Below are 15254 nucleotides of genomic sequence, written 5' to 3'. Positions count from 1 at the left end.
GGTAGAGCCGCTTTCCCTCTTAGAATCACATTACAATTTTTGCAGATGCTTTCTTTAAAGGCCTTTTGCTTGTTCTTGTCACTTCAGGAAAAATAAGAGGATGATTTGAACTTATCTCACTTTTTTTTTTAGAATTATTTGATTCTATTTCTCTTTTTTTTTTTTTTAATTTGGCCAGAAAGAGAAAGAGTGAGAAAGCAAGCCTGCCAGGTTTGGGACCTGACCATGGTCAGAGCTATTGTGGGAGTCCATCGCTCCAACTACCACACCCCCTGCTCACCCTTAACCCTATGCTTTTTTTTTTTTTTTTTTTTTTTTTTTTGGGAGAGATTTTCACTGTAGGGCGCGTGCGCTCGCCAGACAGACAGAGAGAGACATAGAGACAGAAAGCGAGAAATCACCCCCCAGGGGGGATGGTCACACCGCAATCCCTTCTCCTCCATTCTCCTCTCGGGATCTTGGGCACACACGCACACGCGCCCGGCGTGAATTTTAAGCCACCGGGTCCGGGACACGAACCGCGGTCGACTACGTGGGAGTCCAGCGACATAGCCATTACGCTAACTGCTGGTTCCCAACCCTATGCTTTAATAAACTGTAAACACTTTTCTGACATGCTGATCATATGATGTGAAGAACATAAAGGTTTTAATTATTTATGAAGTATCTTAGAATAGGAAGATATGGTACAGTTTGGAAATGTTCCATATCAAAGCATTTGAAGCAGAGATTAAGTAATCAGACCACAGCAGAGTTGATGATAGTTACTTTATGGTATTACATTAAAAGCTACTTGTAATAAGAAATATGGCTGACAGTAAGTTTTTGCAGCTGTAGCTTTTCTGTATAAATCTGGTAAGCTTGGAAATGTGGTTTTAGATTTTTTTTGTTTTTTTTTTTTCAGTTCACAGAAAAATACAAAAGGAGAGAAGTGCTATGATTACTGAAAGCAATGTGCAAAGAAACCAAAATATAAGGAGCTGAAAGAAAATGAAAGATAAAGAGCCCTGTGTACCTTAAGGTTCCAGGGGCCCAGACAATAATTAATATGTATAAGGGTAACCATGAGCTTCAAGAATAGTTTAAATTTGACTACTTTTTCCTTATTTAAAAAGTCAAAGATGTGTATGATATATTTTAGAAATATTTCTGTATGTGTGACTTATATAAAATAGGGACATTTTGGCACATAGACCTAAGAATCTTAAAAAAAAAAAAAAAAAAACACTGAAAATTTAGGTATCAGAAAAGCTGGGACCAACAGTTGATGTAATGGCTATGTCACTGGACTCCCTTGTAATCATTCGCAATTCGAGTCCCAGACCCAGTGGCTTAAACTCAGGACAGGCACATGTGTGTACATGCCCAAGATCCTGACAGGAGAATGGAGGAGAAGGGATTGCAGTGTGGCCATCCCCCTTGTGGGGGGTGATTTTTCACTTTCTGTCTCTCGTCTTTCTGGCAAGCTCAGGCGTGAGTTTTAAGCCACTGGGTCTGGGACACGAACCGTGGTCGACTACGTGAGAGTCCAGCGACATAGCCATTACGCTAACTGCTGGTCTCGGATATTGTTAATAATAATGACCATACGTTTATTTAGAAGCAAAACTACTTAAAGGTAATCCAGTCCCCTTATTTTATAGATGAGGAAATGAAAGTTAAAGGCCTTTAATAGAATAACACTGCTAATTGAGGTTAGAACTTTCTTCAGATTTCCTGAATCTGAACAGGTATTTTTTCACTAAACCATTGTGTTTTCTAATGAAGCTATTTATTACCTATAATGGGATATTTTTGTTTGCCTCACTCCATCTACTTGCTAAATTTTTTGGGTTTTTTTAGAGTTTTTTTCTTTTTCTTTTTGCCTTAGAGCATGTGGGTTCACCAGAGAAAGAGAGACAGAAAGTGAGAAGGAAAGTGAGAAGTCACCCCCCAGGGGGTATGGCTACACCGTAATCCATTCTCATCCCAGGATGCTGAGCATGCACACACATGAACCCAGCATGATTTTTAAGCCACTAGGTCTGGGACTCGAACCCATGTGGGAGTCCAGTGATGTAACCACCATGCCATCTGCTGATCCCTTATTTATTTTTTAAATTTCCGGTCTTTGTCTGCTTTTGTACTGCATCCCATATTCTGATTGCTGGTGCAGTAAATCCCTCATTTGTTCCAATGTGGTAACTAGTAATTGTGTTTTTGTTCTTTTCTAGAGTTTTTTAAATTTGAAAGGACTTATGGGCTCCTGACTTGACTGATAAGTTGCACATTTGAATTGGAAAAAGTCACTTAAAAAAACTCAAATCATGGGACCAGCAGTTAGCGTAATGGCTATGTCGCTGAACTCCCACATAGTCGACCGCGGTTCGAGTCCCCGACCCAGTGGCTTAAACTCATGCCGGGCGCTTGTGCGTGCATGTGTGTGTGCCCAAGATCCCAAGAGGAGACTGGAGAAGGGATTGCGGTGTGGCCACCCCCCCAGAGGGTGACTTCTCGCTTTCTCTCTGTCTCTCTCTGTCTGTCTGGCGAGCGCACGCGCCCTATAGCAAAACAAAACCCCCCCCCCCGCCCCCCCCCCCCAAAAAAAAAAAACCTCAAATCATGGTCTGAGGGATGTGTTTTTTAAGTTTTGAATGTTCAGGTAGTTTTGTGAACATTCAAATGACTAGCTAAAACAGCAAGAGTGCACTTACAGGTATGGCCAGGGATTACTGTTTAGATATTTGAAGAGTGACTCAAAGGAGAGCGAAGACTGTGCCCCTCCACCCCAGAATATTTCTGCAGATCTTGTGTTTCTGCAGATAAAGTGCTTATAGTGGGGCATTTGTCTTTCAGCAGGTGGGAGGGAGGGAGGGAGTTTGTAGCATTTGAAGCTTCCTGTGCTTGAGGAGTTCTCTGCTACTTAGTATAAATCTTGATGAAATTGTATGGCCTGGCTCCCTGCACACAACAGAGGCCAGAAAGGACAAATAAATTGCTTTCTCCTGGGGCCAGCAGCAGTTTTGCAGCAGAACCTAAGTGGGAAAATCCTGAGTTCATGTACTGAAGTCTCCTTGAACATGCTGGTTATGTGTGTCCCCAGTGATCCAGGCTTGTCAAGGATTGGGGTAGATAGCAGCGTGAATACCTTCTCTTTCTCTCTCTCTCCCTATTTTTCACTCATAGAAGAAATAAAATCAGTTGCTTTCTCCTGTCCACTCAGAAAATGGGCTCATGACCCAAATATGACTAAATCGAATGTTTTTTATCTGGAGTTGAAAAAGTGAAGGATGTCGTGGCAGCAGTGAAGCATCCGGTTTCTATAAACAGCAGTAGTGGCTTGTGCCAGTTGTAACAGCTCTTCTGTGCCCAGGTGGTTCTCATTATAGGTTTTGATTTCTTGCTTTCAAGCCCCCTTGTTGCCTTCCCATTTACTGAGCTTGGTTCTTCTACCTTCCTAGCAATTCTGGGAACTATTTTTAATATATTTAATGCGTTGCATTTCTTTTAATTAGTCTGAATTGGTTTCTGTTGCTTGCAATTAAGAACCTTATATTAGTTTTCACCTGCCGATCTCTCTTGTGCTTGAGTTTTTTGAAAATAGAAATGATCTTTCTATCCCTAGTCACATTGCTTATTATCTGTCATGCAGTTTTTTAAATTGAGTTTGAATTGGTATTTGTAGAAACTAGCCTGCCTTTTTTTTTTTTTTTCCAAAGTTGGTCTACCATATACCCCTTTATAATAGACATTCTTAGTGTAAATGCTGTTCTTTTATTTCCTCTCTTAAAAATACTGTTTTTGGGACCAGCAGTTAGCATAATGGCTGTGTCGCTGAACTCCCATGTAGCTGACCGCAGTTTGAGTCCCGGACCCGGTGGCTTAAACTATGCCTGGCTCATGTGCATGCCCAAGATCCTGAGAGGAGAATGGAGAAGGGACTGTGGCATGGCCATCCCCCCTGGGGGGGTGATTTCTCGCTTTCTGTCTCTCTGGCGAGCGCACGTGCCCTATAGCAACCCCCCCCCAAAAAAAATACTGTTTTCAAACTCTTTATTGTTTTAAGAGGACTTTGTCGCAATATCGAAGTGTGACAGTAGTTATATAAACATAACACCATCTTAGAACCTCTCGTGACTGTCATTTTAGAACTTTAAGAATTTTAAAAATCATACAGTCTCACTGAAAGTAGAGATACTTTTGTGCTTGTTCCCTTATGAATAAGAATCACCAGTACTTTTTCATCAGTAATATTAATACTAAAACCTACCCTTAACATCATATTACTTACAACAGTAAAAAGTATGTACAGCCTCAAACCAAGTGAACTGAAAGTATTTTCAATGCTAAGTCCTTAGGAAACATTATTATTTATTTTAAAACTATCAATAAATGAGTAATTATACCATTAACTTGGCTGTTAAAGAGCTGGGCATGGTGACATTTTAGTATATGAGAGGTGTGTGTGTGTATGTATTTTGGTGGTCGTTCTTGTTTTGTCTGTGCTAGAGCTTTTGGTTAATAATTTTGTTTTTATTGTATTAGGATTATGGATTCTATAATGATGGAATGTTTTGAGGTTTTCTTTGGTCAATTATAATTCAGTTTTGTTAATATTCAGTGGAAGTAGAAGGTGTAGTTTCCATAGAGTATGAAGTTGGATATTTATTGATTCAGTCATATTAATTATTAATCATGCCTGCTAAACCTACCAAACACTGAGACTGTTATATTCTTTCACTACTGAACTATTTTTGTCAGTTGTTTTCTTTCAGATAAAGATTAATGACTAGTTTGTACATTTTGAAAATACAAAATGAACGTCTCTATTTTGGCTTTGACTTCTATGTTATTATATTTAACATTCTTAGCTTTTTAAGTCTATGTGTCTGATTTTTTTGTCCATTTGTTTATATTTTTTACACATATTCATATTTTGTTTTTAGAAACCTTTCACTGGCAGCTCTGGTTGGATATTTGTTTACTCTCTTTTAGTTATTGTTTAACAAAGTCCAAAATTCATCTTTAAATTTGATAGTTAAACCTATTCATATTTATTATTATAAATGAAATTTAAGTTTTCTGTTTCTTTTAATTTATTTTAACTATGTTTCATTATGCCTTTCTTTAAGCAAAGAAGCTGGTTTTATTTGCCACTTTTCCTTCCAGGATTGGAAAGGTATATATCTTTTTTAGGGCTACTGGAGCTTAAATTTTGCCAAAAACCATGTTTGAATCTAAATTTTGCCACATTAATAAGCAGTAGCCTTTGGTTTGCCTTTTTTTTTTTTCAAATGATCATAAAAGTCGTGCATTTTTTATCTATATATAATTGAAATTCAGAAAATGAGAGTATCATCACCATCCTGTTCTGTAAGGATGATACCTAATGATTTCATTGTATATATTCTCCTAAGATTTTAAAATTATATGTAAACATAGACTTCTAAATTTTAAGACAAATAGGATTACACTGTTCATCATGGTCTATACCTGCTTTATTCCGTTCATAACACAGACATTCCCCATGTCAACAACACAGAGTTTAGGCAAGTTATCTTCTACAAACCTCGCTTTCTTGTATTAGAACTAAACATACTAATAAATTTTGTGATAGTTATGTGGATTAATCCTTGTAAAGAACTGACAGTGTCTGACACATGGTAACCGTTCAAGTAATGTAAGCTATTTTCATTTTAAATGATTCCCCAAAGTATTTCATAAAGGATATGTCATCATATGTTTAATAAGCTTCCTATTTGTATGATTCAGTAAACCAGTATTTTCTAAATCACCCATTCAAAATATAATCAATTGATAGATTTTAATCTTTAACAGAGTATAAAGTTCAGATTCCACATTGTAAATAATAGAACTTAGTTGTGAACACCTAAGTGTTCTTAGTGTCACCTAAGAAATCCATATTCTATTCTACAGAATCTAGTAGGCTTTTTATTGGGTCAACGGAAAAGTCATGATACATTTTTGCATAGAAAAGTAGGTCATGACTATTTTTACTAATATTTTCCTTTGTGCCTTTTGTTTGTTTTATATAAATTTATATGATACTTGTTAAATTTTACATCTTTTAAGATTATTTTTGACATCTACATCTAATTTTTAACCATAATTATTGAAGGTGAAGGCTTAATTGGCTATATGTCTCATCATTAATTCTTGTACGCCCACAGTTCACATTCTTGAATCCTAATTTTGAATACATTTCTTTTGTTTCACTAGGGTAACAGTTCTCTGGGGGTGGATCTCTGGGAGTCTTTGCTATCTTTTCAAGAGATTCATGAGGTCAAAACTATTTTCATAATAATATTAAGAGGTTATTTACACTTTTCATTGCGATGACACTTTTACTGATGGTGCACAAGCAAAGGTGAATAAAACTGCTGCATGAGTCAAGACACTGGTACCAAACTGTATTGCTACTAGCCGCTGTGAACTTTCCCACCTCATATGCACAGTTTTAAAATAAACCAGGTTGGGCTAGCCCAGTAGCATTGTACTTAAGGGAGTCTGATCCTGCATGGCTGTCTGCAGAGTTTAAATTCTGATCCCAGCAACTTGAACAACACACCAAGGGTGTGTAAATATGTGCCCCAAGTCCCCACAGGAGGGGAAATGGAAAAGGAATTGTAGTGTGAGCACACCCCACTGAGGAGTGCTTTCTCTCTGTGTGTTTCTGTTTCTGACAAGTGCAAATTTAAAAAGAAATAATTTTTAAATGCCAGTTTTACTTTTGAATGACCTTGATAGAGCAGTAAATCCTCAATAGTCTGTGCGAGGAAGTTGACAGTGCTCGTGAAGCACTTCTGTATTTGTTGTAGTTGGAACCTGAATTGGTTGTTTTTCTCATGGAGCATGTTTTCATTTGAAAAATAAACTAAAAATTATAAATTTGAGTTTTTACACTTGGATGTTTGACAGACATTTTCTTAAAAGTGAATGGAGACAATTAAGTTTTTATTACCACTGGTAAGATTGGAGCTCTCAAGAGAATTGACTCTTGGAAAATTTATACTGCCATTTTGGGCCTGAAGTTTTCTCAGTACTTAAATACTTTTCTGATGAGATTGGCAGTGATATTAATGTATATGATTTTCATACAGTGAATAAAGTAAGTTACCAGCATTTGGAAGATCTGCACAATTCAGTAAAACTATATTTTCTTTATTCCTTTCTTTCGTTTTTTTAAGGAGTTTTTGCCTTAGGGTGCATGTGCTCACCAGAGAGAGAGAATAAGAGGGAAAGTAAGAAATCACTCCTCAGGGGGATAGCCACACTGCAATCCCTTCTCCTCCCAGGATCTTGGGCACACACACACACAACACCCAGCATGATTTTCAACCCACTGGGTCTGGGACTGTGGTCGGTATGTGGGAGTCCAATAATGTAACCACTATGCCATCTGCTGGTCCCATATTTTCTAAAATGACCCATTCAAAGTATGATGTAGACTGATAGATTGTAATCTTTTAGCAGAGTATGAAGTTCACTGATACAATTTCAGATTCCACATTGTTAATAATCCTTAACAAATTACCACTTGTTGAGTTATACTGTCCTGTCAAAGGATATCTATAATGAACTGAAAAGACTTCTAATAAAAATTCATTTCTTTAACCATGTATTTGGGAGGCAAAATATTTGTCATATATTTTAGCTAAAACATTACCAAAACAGATTAAACACAAAAACAGATCTCAACGGAAGGCAATAGTATTTATTCTCACATTTAAAAGATTTGTGTTTAAAAAAAAAAAATTGACATACCACCACCCTTATCCCTTTTTTAAGAAAATTTAGTTTTTTTTTTTTTTTTTCTTTTTTAGATTTTGACATAGGGAGCATGTACTCACCAGAGAAAGAGAGAGAAAGCGAGAAATCATCCCTCCAAGTGGAGACAGCCATACAAATACTCCCTCTCTATTCTCCTCCTGGGACTCTGGGTACATATTTACATGCTCCCAGTGTTTCTCAAGCTACTGGATCTGAGACTTGAATTGTATAGTCAGCCATGTGAGAACCAGTGCCCTAACCATCATGCTACCTGCTGGCCCCTCAAATTATGGGGTTTTTATTTGTTTGGTTTTTTTTGTTTTTTTTTTTTTATTTTTTTGAGAGGGCGCATACGCTCGCCAGACAGAGAGACAAAAGGCAAGAAATCACCCCCCCAGGGGGGATGGCCATGCCACAATCCCTTCCATTCTCCTCTCCGGATCTTGGGCACACACGCACACATGCCCGGCGTGAGTTTTAAGCCTCCAGGTCCAGGACGCAAACCCCCGTCGACTATGTGGGAGTCCAGCGACATAGCCATTACGCTAACTGCTGGTCCCTGGTTGCTTTGTTTTTTTAAAGAGAGAATTTTACTACAGGGCTAATGTGCTTAGAGACAGAGAAACAGACACAGAAAGCAAGAAATCAATCAATTCCCAGGGAAAATGGTCACACCCCAGTCCCTCCTCCTCTATTCTCTTGAGATTTTGAGTGTGCGCACACACATGTCCATCGTGAGTTTTAAGCTGCTGGGTCCAGGACTCGAACTGTAGTCAACTACATGGAAGTCCAGCAACGTAACTATTACACCGTCTCCTGGTCCCATTTATTTTTATTTTTAAAAAATTGTATTTGTCTTGTGCTAACCTAGTGGTTAAGGGAGCTGGCCACAGTTTAAATTTTCAGACCCAGTGTCTTGAAAATACACCATGTGTGTGCGCATTGTCCCCCTTCCTAAACGGATGAAGAAATGGAAGAGAGAAGGGATTGCAGAGTAACCATTGGAGCAGCGCTGTCTCCCTTTCTCTCTGTCTCTCAGTCTCTGACAGGCACACATGCCTTCTGGCATGTTACAAAAAGAAAGAAAAACAGTCTCATTTATATTTATATGTAGCATTTCTTTTTGTTATTTCTAAATGAACTAATCAATGTTTGAAAGGTTATCTACTTTAATTTCTAGTTTGGTAAATATTGATAGATATCACCCACATAAACAAAAACCTCATTGGGATCCTGAGACCAGGATATTGGAAATCTGCCACACTAGAAGTTTCGAGGTACTTCTTCCAACTCCGCTTACCTCCAAGGAAGTATATTTTCTGATATATTGATGTCTAAGACTGACTTTCACATGAATATTGATTTCCTCTTGGTGTAGAATGTGCTTGAGTTACAATTTATTCTCTCCAAACTGGATGAGAGATTTTCAACCTTCTGTCTACCCTAGCATATTTAACAGAGACCTCACAAGCCCCCTATTCATATTAGAATCAATAACTCTTCTCAGAGGATTACACATGATCTCCAAGCCCTTTCCAAATATCATTACTGTATTAGATTGGTGCAGAAGTTAAGGTTTTCACATTGTTGAAATATGTATTTTAGACTATGGAAATGATGTTAAACAAAAGGCAAATTCGAACAATTTTTTTATTCAAGTAAATCAACAGAGATGGCTCGCAGAATCAACAGTGCATCTGGCCCAAGAACTACTAATGAATGTACAGTGCAGTGGTGGTTCAAGAAGTTTTTCAAAGGAAACAAGAGCCTTGAAGATGGGCGAGCGTAGTGACTGGCCGCCACAAGTTGACAGTGACCAGTTGAGAGCAATCATCAAAGCTGATTCTCTTCCAACTACACAAGAATTGCTGAAGAACTCAGAGCCGACCATTCTGCAGTTGTTTGCCATTTGAAGCTAATCGAAAAGGTGAAAAAGTTCTGTAAGTGGGTGCCTCATGAGCTCACTGAAAATCAAAAAACTCTTTTTGAAGTGGTATCTTCTCTTGTTCTACACAATTGTGACATGATGAAAAATAAATTTATAAGACAACTGGCAATGACCAGCTCAGTGGTTGAACCAAACAGAAACTCCAAAGTCAGATGTGCACCAAAAAGACTCATGTCACTGTTTGGTGGGGACTTACCCAGTACAGCTTTCTAAATCCTGGCAAAACCATTACATCTGAGAAGTATGCTTGGCAAATTGATGAGATGCTTCAAAAACTACAACTCCTGCAGCTGGCTCTGATAAACAGAAAGGCCCCTGTGCTTCCTCGTTACAATGCCCGATATGTCACACAACCAGCACTTCAAAAATTGAACAAATTGGGCTACTACGTTTTGCCTTCATCCGCCTTATTCACCTGACCTCTCGCCAACCCACTACCACTCCTTCAGTCATAGCCTACTCATTTACTGGACTTGTGCAGGGAAAACTCCACAACCAACAGGATGCAGAAGCTGTTTTCTAAGAGTTTGTCAAATCCTGAAGCACAGGTTTTTATGCTGCGGAAATGAATTAATTTCTTGCTGGTAAAGCTGTGTTGATTTTCATGGTTCCTATTCTGATTAATTAATAAAGATGTGTTTGAGCCTAGTTACAATGATTTAAAATTCACGGTCTAAAACCATACTAGCTTTTGCACCAACCTCATAGATGGTCTCACTGGTCCCCTGGGGTTCATTATTGTAGGAGAGTCAAAAAATATGAGTCCATTCTTTCCTTTCTTTGGTATCAGTGTGTTCTTTACTTTTTGTTTGTTTCTTCCTTGTAAAACAAGTTGCAAAACTGCAGTGATTTCAGGAAGAAATCTTTTGAATATTTGTCATATAATAGAGTGAGCTTTTACAGTGTGCAGGTATAGACCTTTTCTTTAAAAAAAAAAAGTTAGAACTTTATATAATCTCTGTGCCTATCTTTTTTAAATTTTTATCATTTTTATTTCTTTATCACTTCTGTATTCTGGGCAAACTTAAGCTTGTTCTCAGTTCTAGAGTTTTCTTTTCAACTATACTGACTTTGGTGCAGATTATAGTTTTACAAATGTGGTTTTAATTTCCTTGCTATATTCCACTTTCTCTACTAGCTCCTTTATCCTGTCAGCCTTGGTTTGTTCGTTTTGCATGTTTTTACGTGTTCACTTTTTAGCATATCTTTTCATAGAGACCATGTCCTTTGCATTCCTTTATTTTTTAATATGCCAAAGGGCTCAGGTGCCTGCCTGAGAAAAAGAGGGAGAGGGGAAAATCACCTCCCAATGGAGTGTGGCCATGCAATTCCTTCTCCATTTTTTCATCCTGTCAAGACTTGGGGCAAGCATGCATACCCACCTGGCATGATTTTCAAGCTTCCAGGTCTGGGATTCAAACCAGGTAGTTGGCCATGTGATTTTAGCTCCCTTAACCACCAGGCTACTGGCCTGTCCTAGATTCCATTTTGATTACTGTGTAGGTAGTTTCTAAAATTTGATTTCTTACATTATTTCAGAAGTACTTTCTTTTTTTCTTTTATTTTTTTGGCTGTGTGATTGGTTTTCATTTACTCCGTATTGGATTTCTTCTCACTTATCTTTTAAAGAAGGAAAACTATCCAGGTTCAGAGTGTGCTAACAGTGGATGTGAGGGTTGCCCCAGGCACACTTAGAGCCTACTCATTTACTAGACAAATCCCAATTCTGGTGGCTCTGTCGGCCTAATGGATAGATCTTTTATATTCTCTGTTGCCTGGTTCTAAGACATGTCCTCATGACATTGTTAAAAATACGAAATCCATGAAGATGGAAAAAAAATAACCTTTTCATTTAAAACAAAATGTTACACTCAGACCAAGTTTTATCTCTTAGTAGTTTTGCCAGACACCTCCCAGGCTGAGCTAGTAATCTTTATCTTCATTTCCAAAGCAGATTCATGACCGCTAATGGAGCTTTACTATATGGCATGATTTTAATCAGATGTTATTATAAATGGTTTGCTTATTGGCTTGCTGTGTATGACTATAAACTCCTTTGGGAAGTGACTCTTCACTATTGCTGTCTCATCATGATCATATCACAATGCCTGAACCTTTACAAATGCCAGTAAATGTTTCACAAATGATTGAATAACCAAACTGTTATCTTTGGTGAATGTTAGAATAAGTTATCTGATACTTAGAGTGAAGTATTAGAAGAGAAAAACAACTCAGCATTATGAAGAAATTAGCCAGATTGGGAACCAGCAGTTAGCGTAATGGCTGTGTCGCTGGACTCCCATGTGGTCGACCGCAGTTCGCGTCCCAGACCCGGTGGCTTAAAACTCACGCCGGGCACATGTGCGTGCATGCCGAAGATCCCGAGAGGAGAATGGAGGAGAAGGGACTGCAGCATGACCATCCCCCCTGGGGGGTGATTTCTCGCTTTCTATGTCTCTCACTGTCTGTCTGGCAAGCGCACGCGCCCTATAACTAAAGCGAAAAACCCCTCCAAAAAAAAAAAAAAAGAAAGAAAGAAATTAGCCAGATTCATTTTATTTTATCCTGTTGTTAAAATAAGGCAGAAAGGGGGCCAGCAGATGGCATAATGGTTATGTCATTGGACTCCCATGTAGTTGACTACGATTCAAGTCCCGGACATGCAGGCTTAAAATTCACACCAGGCGTATGTGCATGCACATGCATGCCCAAAATCCTGAGAGGAGAATGGAGAAGAGATTGTGGTGTGTGGTGTGGCCATCCTCTCCCCTGGAGGGGGAGGAGAGATGATTTCTCGCCTTCTGTCTGTCTCTGTCTCTCTGGCAAGCACACGCATCCTATAGCAAAAAATCTCTCTGTAAAAAAAGATAATAAGGCAGAAAGAAAGCAATAGACTTTGTTTATTTTGCTCTTAAGAAAATCAGATGTTGCCCCTAATCATTTGAACTGGAAAAATCTTTATTTGTACTATTGTTTTGTTGGGTTTTCTTAAGAATTATTTTATTGGGAACCAGGAGTTAGCGTAATGGCTATGTCGCTGGACTCCCACGTAGTCAACCGTGGTTCGTGTCCCGGACCCGGTGGCTTAAAACTCACACCGGGCGCGTGTGCGTACGTGCCCAGAATCCTAAGAGGAGAATGGAGGAGAGGGGACTGTGGTATGACCATCCCCCCGGGGGGTGATTTCTCACTTTCTGTCTCTCTGTATCTCTTTGTCTGGTGAGTGCATGTGCCCTATAGCAAAAACCTCTAAAAAAAATAAATAAATAAAATTAATATAATGACAATGAATAAGATTAAATACAATAATTCTTTTTTCTTTTTTTTTGAGAGGTTTTTGCTATAGGGCCGTGCACTCGCCAGACACACAGAGACATAGAGACAGAAAGCGAGAAATCACCCCTCAGGGGGGATGACCACGCTGCAATCCCCTCTCCTCCATTCTCCTCTCGGGATCTTGGGCATGCACGCACACGCGCCCGGCGTGAGTTTTAAGCCACCAGGTCCGGGACACAAACCGTGGTCGACTACATGGGAGTCCAGCGACATAGCTATTACGCTAACTGCTGGTCCCTTAATTTTATTTTTTGAAGTTGACCAGAGAGAGAGAGAAGGAAAGTGAGAGACCAAGCTGCCAGGTCCAGGACTCGAACCACAGTCACCCATTTGGGAGTCCAGCCACCTCAATCATCACACCACCTGCCGGCCCCACCTGTACTATTGTTAAATAAGCAAATAATTGATTGGGTGGTTATAGCTAGGTGGTATATGTTAAACTCTGAGAAGTGAAATGAATAGTAACCCTCTTATGTTAATGTTTATGTTAAAGACATGTTACTGATCTATAGCTACCTTTTCTATAATCACCAAGGCAAAATGATAAAGTTTTTATTTCTGTTTTGTGACCCATATTGAGAGAGACTAAAATATAGGGAAATGTGTTTTGAAGTCCATGAAATATGGCATTGTTATGTTCTATAAAGTAAAAACTTCAGTGTTACAGGGTATTTGGTAATAAAGCACAAGTCCAGAATTAAGAGAATATTTGTGCAGAAACTGTGATATATCACTTGGCAGAATACTGTGTAGCTTTTGAAATTGATACCAAGAGGCCCATCCTGTTGCATGGTCTTGATACTGCTGCTCAGCAGGCTGAGGCTTCATAGGGGCCCCCAGTTCAATTTCCAGCCCACCCTAAATGTCAGATGTGGTGGTATATACATGTGGCCCCCAACTCCCAGGAGACTGAGGGAGAAGGATCGTGTCATAGAAAGACCCTATCTAAAATACCATACACACGGTGCATGTTCGCGCACTCACTCAGTAAATAAATAGGCAAGTAGGTAGGTAGATTTCAGATTGATCTGTGGCCATTACATACATAATAAGGTAGTAATTAATTATTCCAGCCACGTTCTCTCCTGTGTACATGGCAAATCAACAAGGTTCTTTATCAAATAACTGCCTGGTTTTGTTTTATTTTTTTGTTGTTGTTTTGTTTGTTTTTGCTGTAGGGTTCATGTGCTTGCCAGAGAGAAGCAAAGTGAGAAATTACCCCCTGTGTGGGGAATGACTGTGCCACAATCTCCTCTCCTCCATTTTCCTCTTGGGATTGGGCAAGCACACACATATATCCAACATGTTTTTCAGGCTTCTGGGTTTGGAACTTGAACTGCTTTTGGCCATGTGGGAGTCTAGTGCCGTAATCACCATGCCACCTGCTGGCCCCGCTGTTTCTTAATGTTATGTTTTATACTTATATTGCCATAATCACTCGGCAGTCAACAAACTGTTATTGAAATTTATAAGCCCCATATCGCTCGTCACAGTAGAAATAAAACAAGTGTGAGAAGTAGTCCTTGGTCCATAAAACCTTTTCAAAAATCAAAATCTCATTACTTGAGCTTACCACTTTTGTGGTCACGTTGACATTATGCTGGTGAAACTCCTTAGAAATGGCACATGGTTACAGTTCATTACATTTAACATTCATGTGTGTTGTTTTCGTGTGTGTTGTTTTCAGCTTGAGGAATCATGACCTGAATGACTATCCTACTGTGTGTTAACTGTTGTGCAGAATTTCATTTCATGTTTTTGGTATTTATTTCAATCATTTCATGAAACTCTTGTTACTCTAAGAAAGTAAAAATAACCAGGTACCTCATTTCCCTTCTTCAGTCTACCATCCTTACAACTGTTTTCATTTGGCTCTCTCATAAGGGAGAAGATGTCAACCGGACACTGGAAGGTGGAAGGAAGCCTCTCCATTATGCAGCTGATTGTGGGCAGCTTGAAATCCTGGAATTCATGCTGCTGAAAGGAGCAGATATTAATGTATGTACAGAACATTGTCATTCTAAAAAAAATTCTTTTATATGCTTTGGGTAATTTTGTTTTCTGTAGATTTGTAAAACAGTTACCTATAGAAACCTTATTTTAAACAAGAATACAATTTGAAATTGTGTGAAATTTCCTGTAATTTAGAAATACATAGTTGGGGTGCCAGCAGGTGGCATGGTGGTGAAGGCGCTGGACA

At 38.8% G+C, this 15254-nt stretch overlaps 1 protein-coding gene across 1 annotated transcript in view; it reads left to right on the top strand.

Moving 5' to 3' along the window:
• The window catches only part of MTPN (myotrophin), a 48548-nt gene that overhangs the window by 10026 nt on the left and 23268 nt on the right, over positions 1-15254 (top strand). The window contains exon 2 of the mRNA XM_006145017.3: positions 14939-15052. Within this exon, the coding sequence (XP_006145079.1) occupies positions 14939-15052 (114 nt within the window). The remainder of the gene's footprint in view (positions 1-14938; positions 15053-15254) is intronic.

Source organism: Tupaia chinensis, unplaced genomic scaffold (genome assembly GCF_000334495.1).
Source record: "Tupaia chinensis unplaced genomic scaffold, TupChi_1.0 Scaffold000140_1, whole genome shotgun sequence".
In the NCBI taxonomy this organism is placed as follows: domain Eukaryota; kingdom Metazoa; phylum Chordata; class Mammalia; order Scandentia; family Tupaiidae; genus Tupaia; species Tupaia belangeri.
The sequence above is the reverse complement of the archived record's forward strand: the minus strand, read 5'-3'. Positions and strand labels throughout refer to the sequence as shown.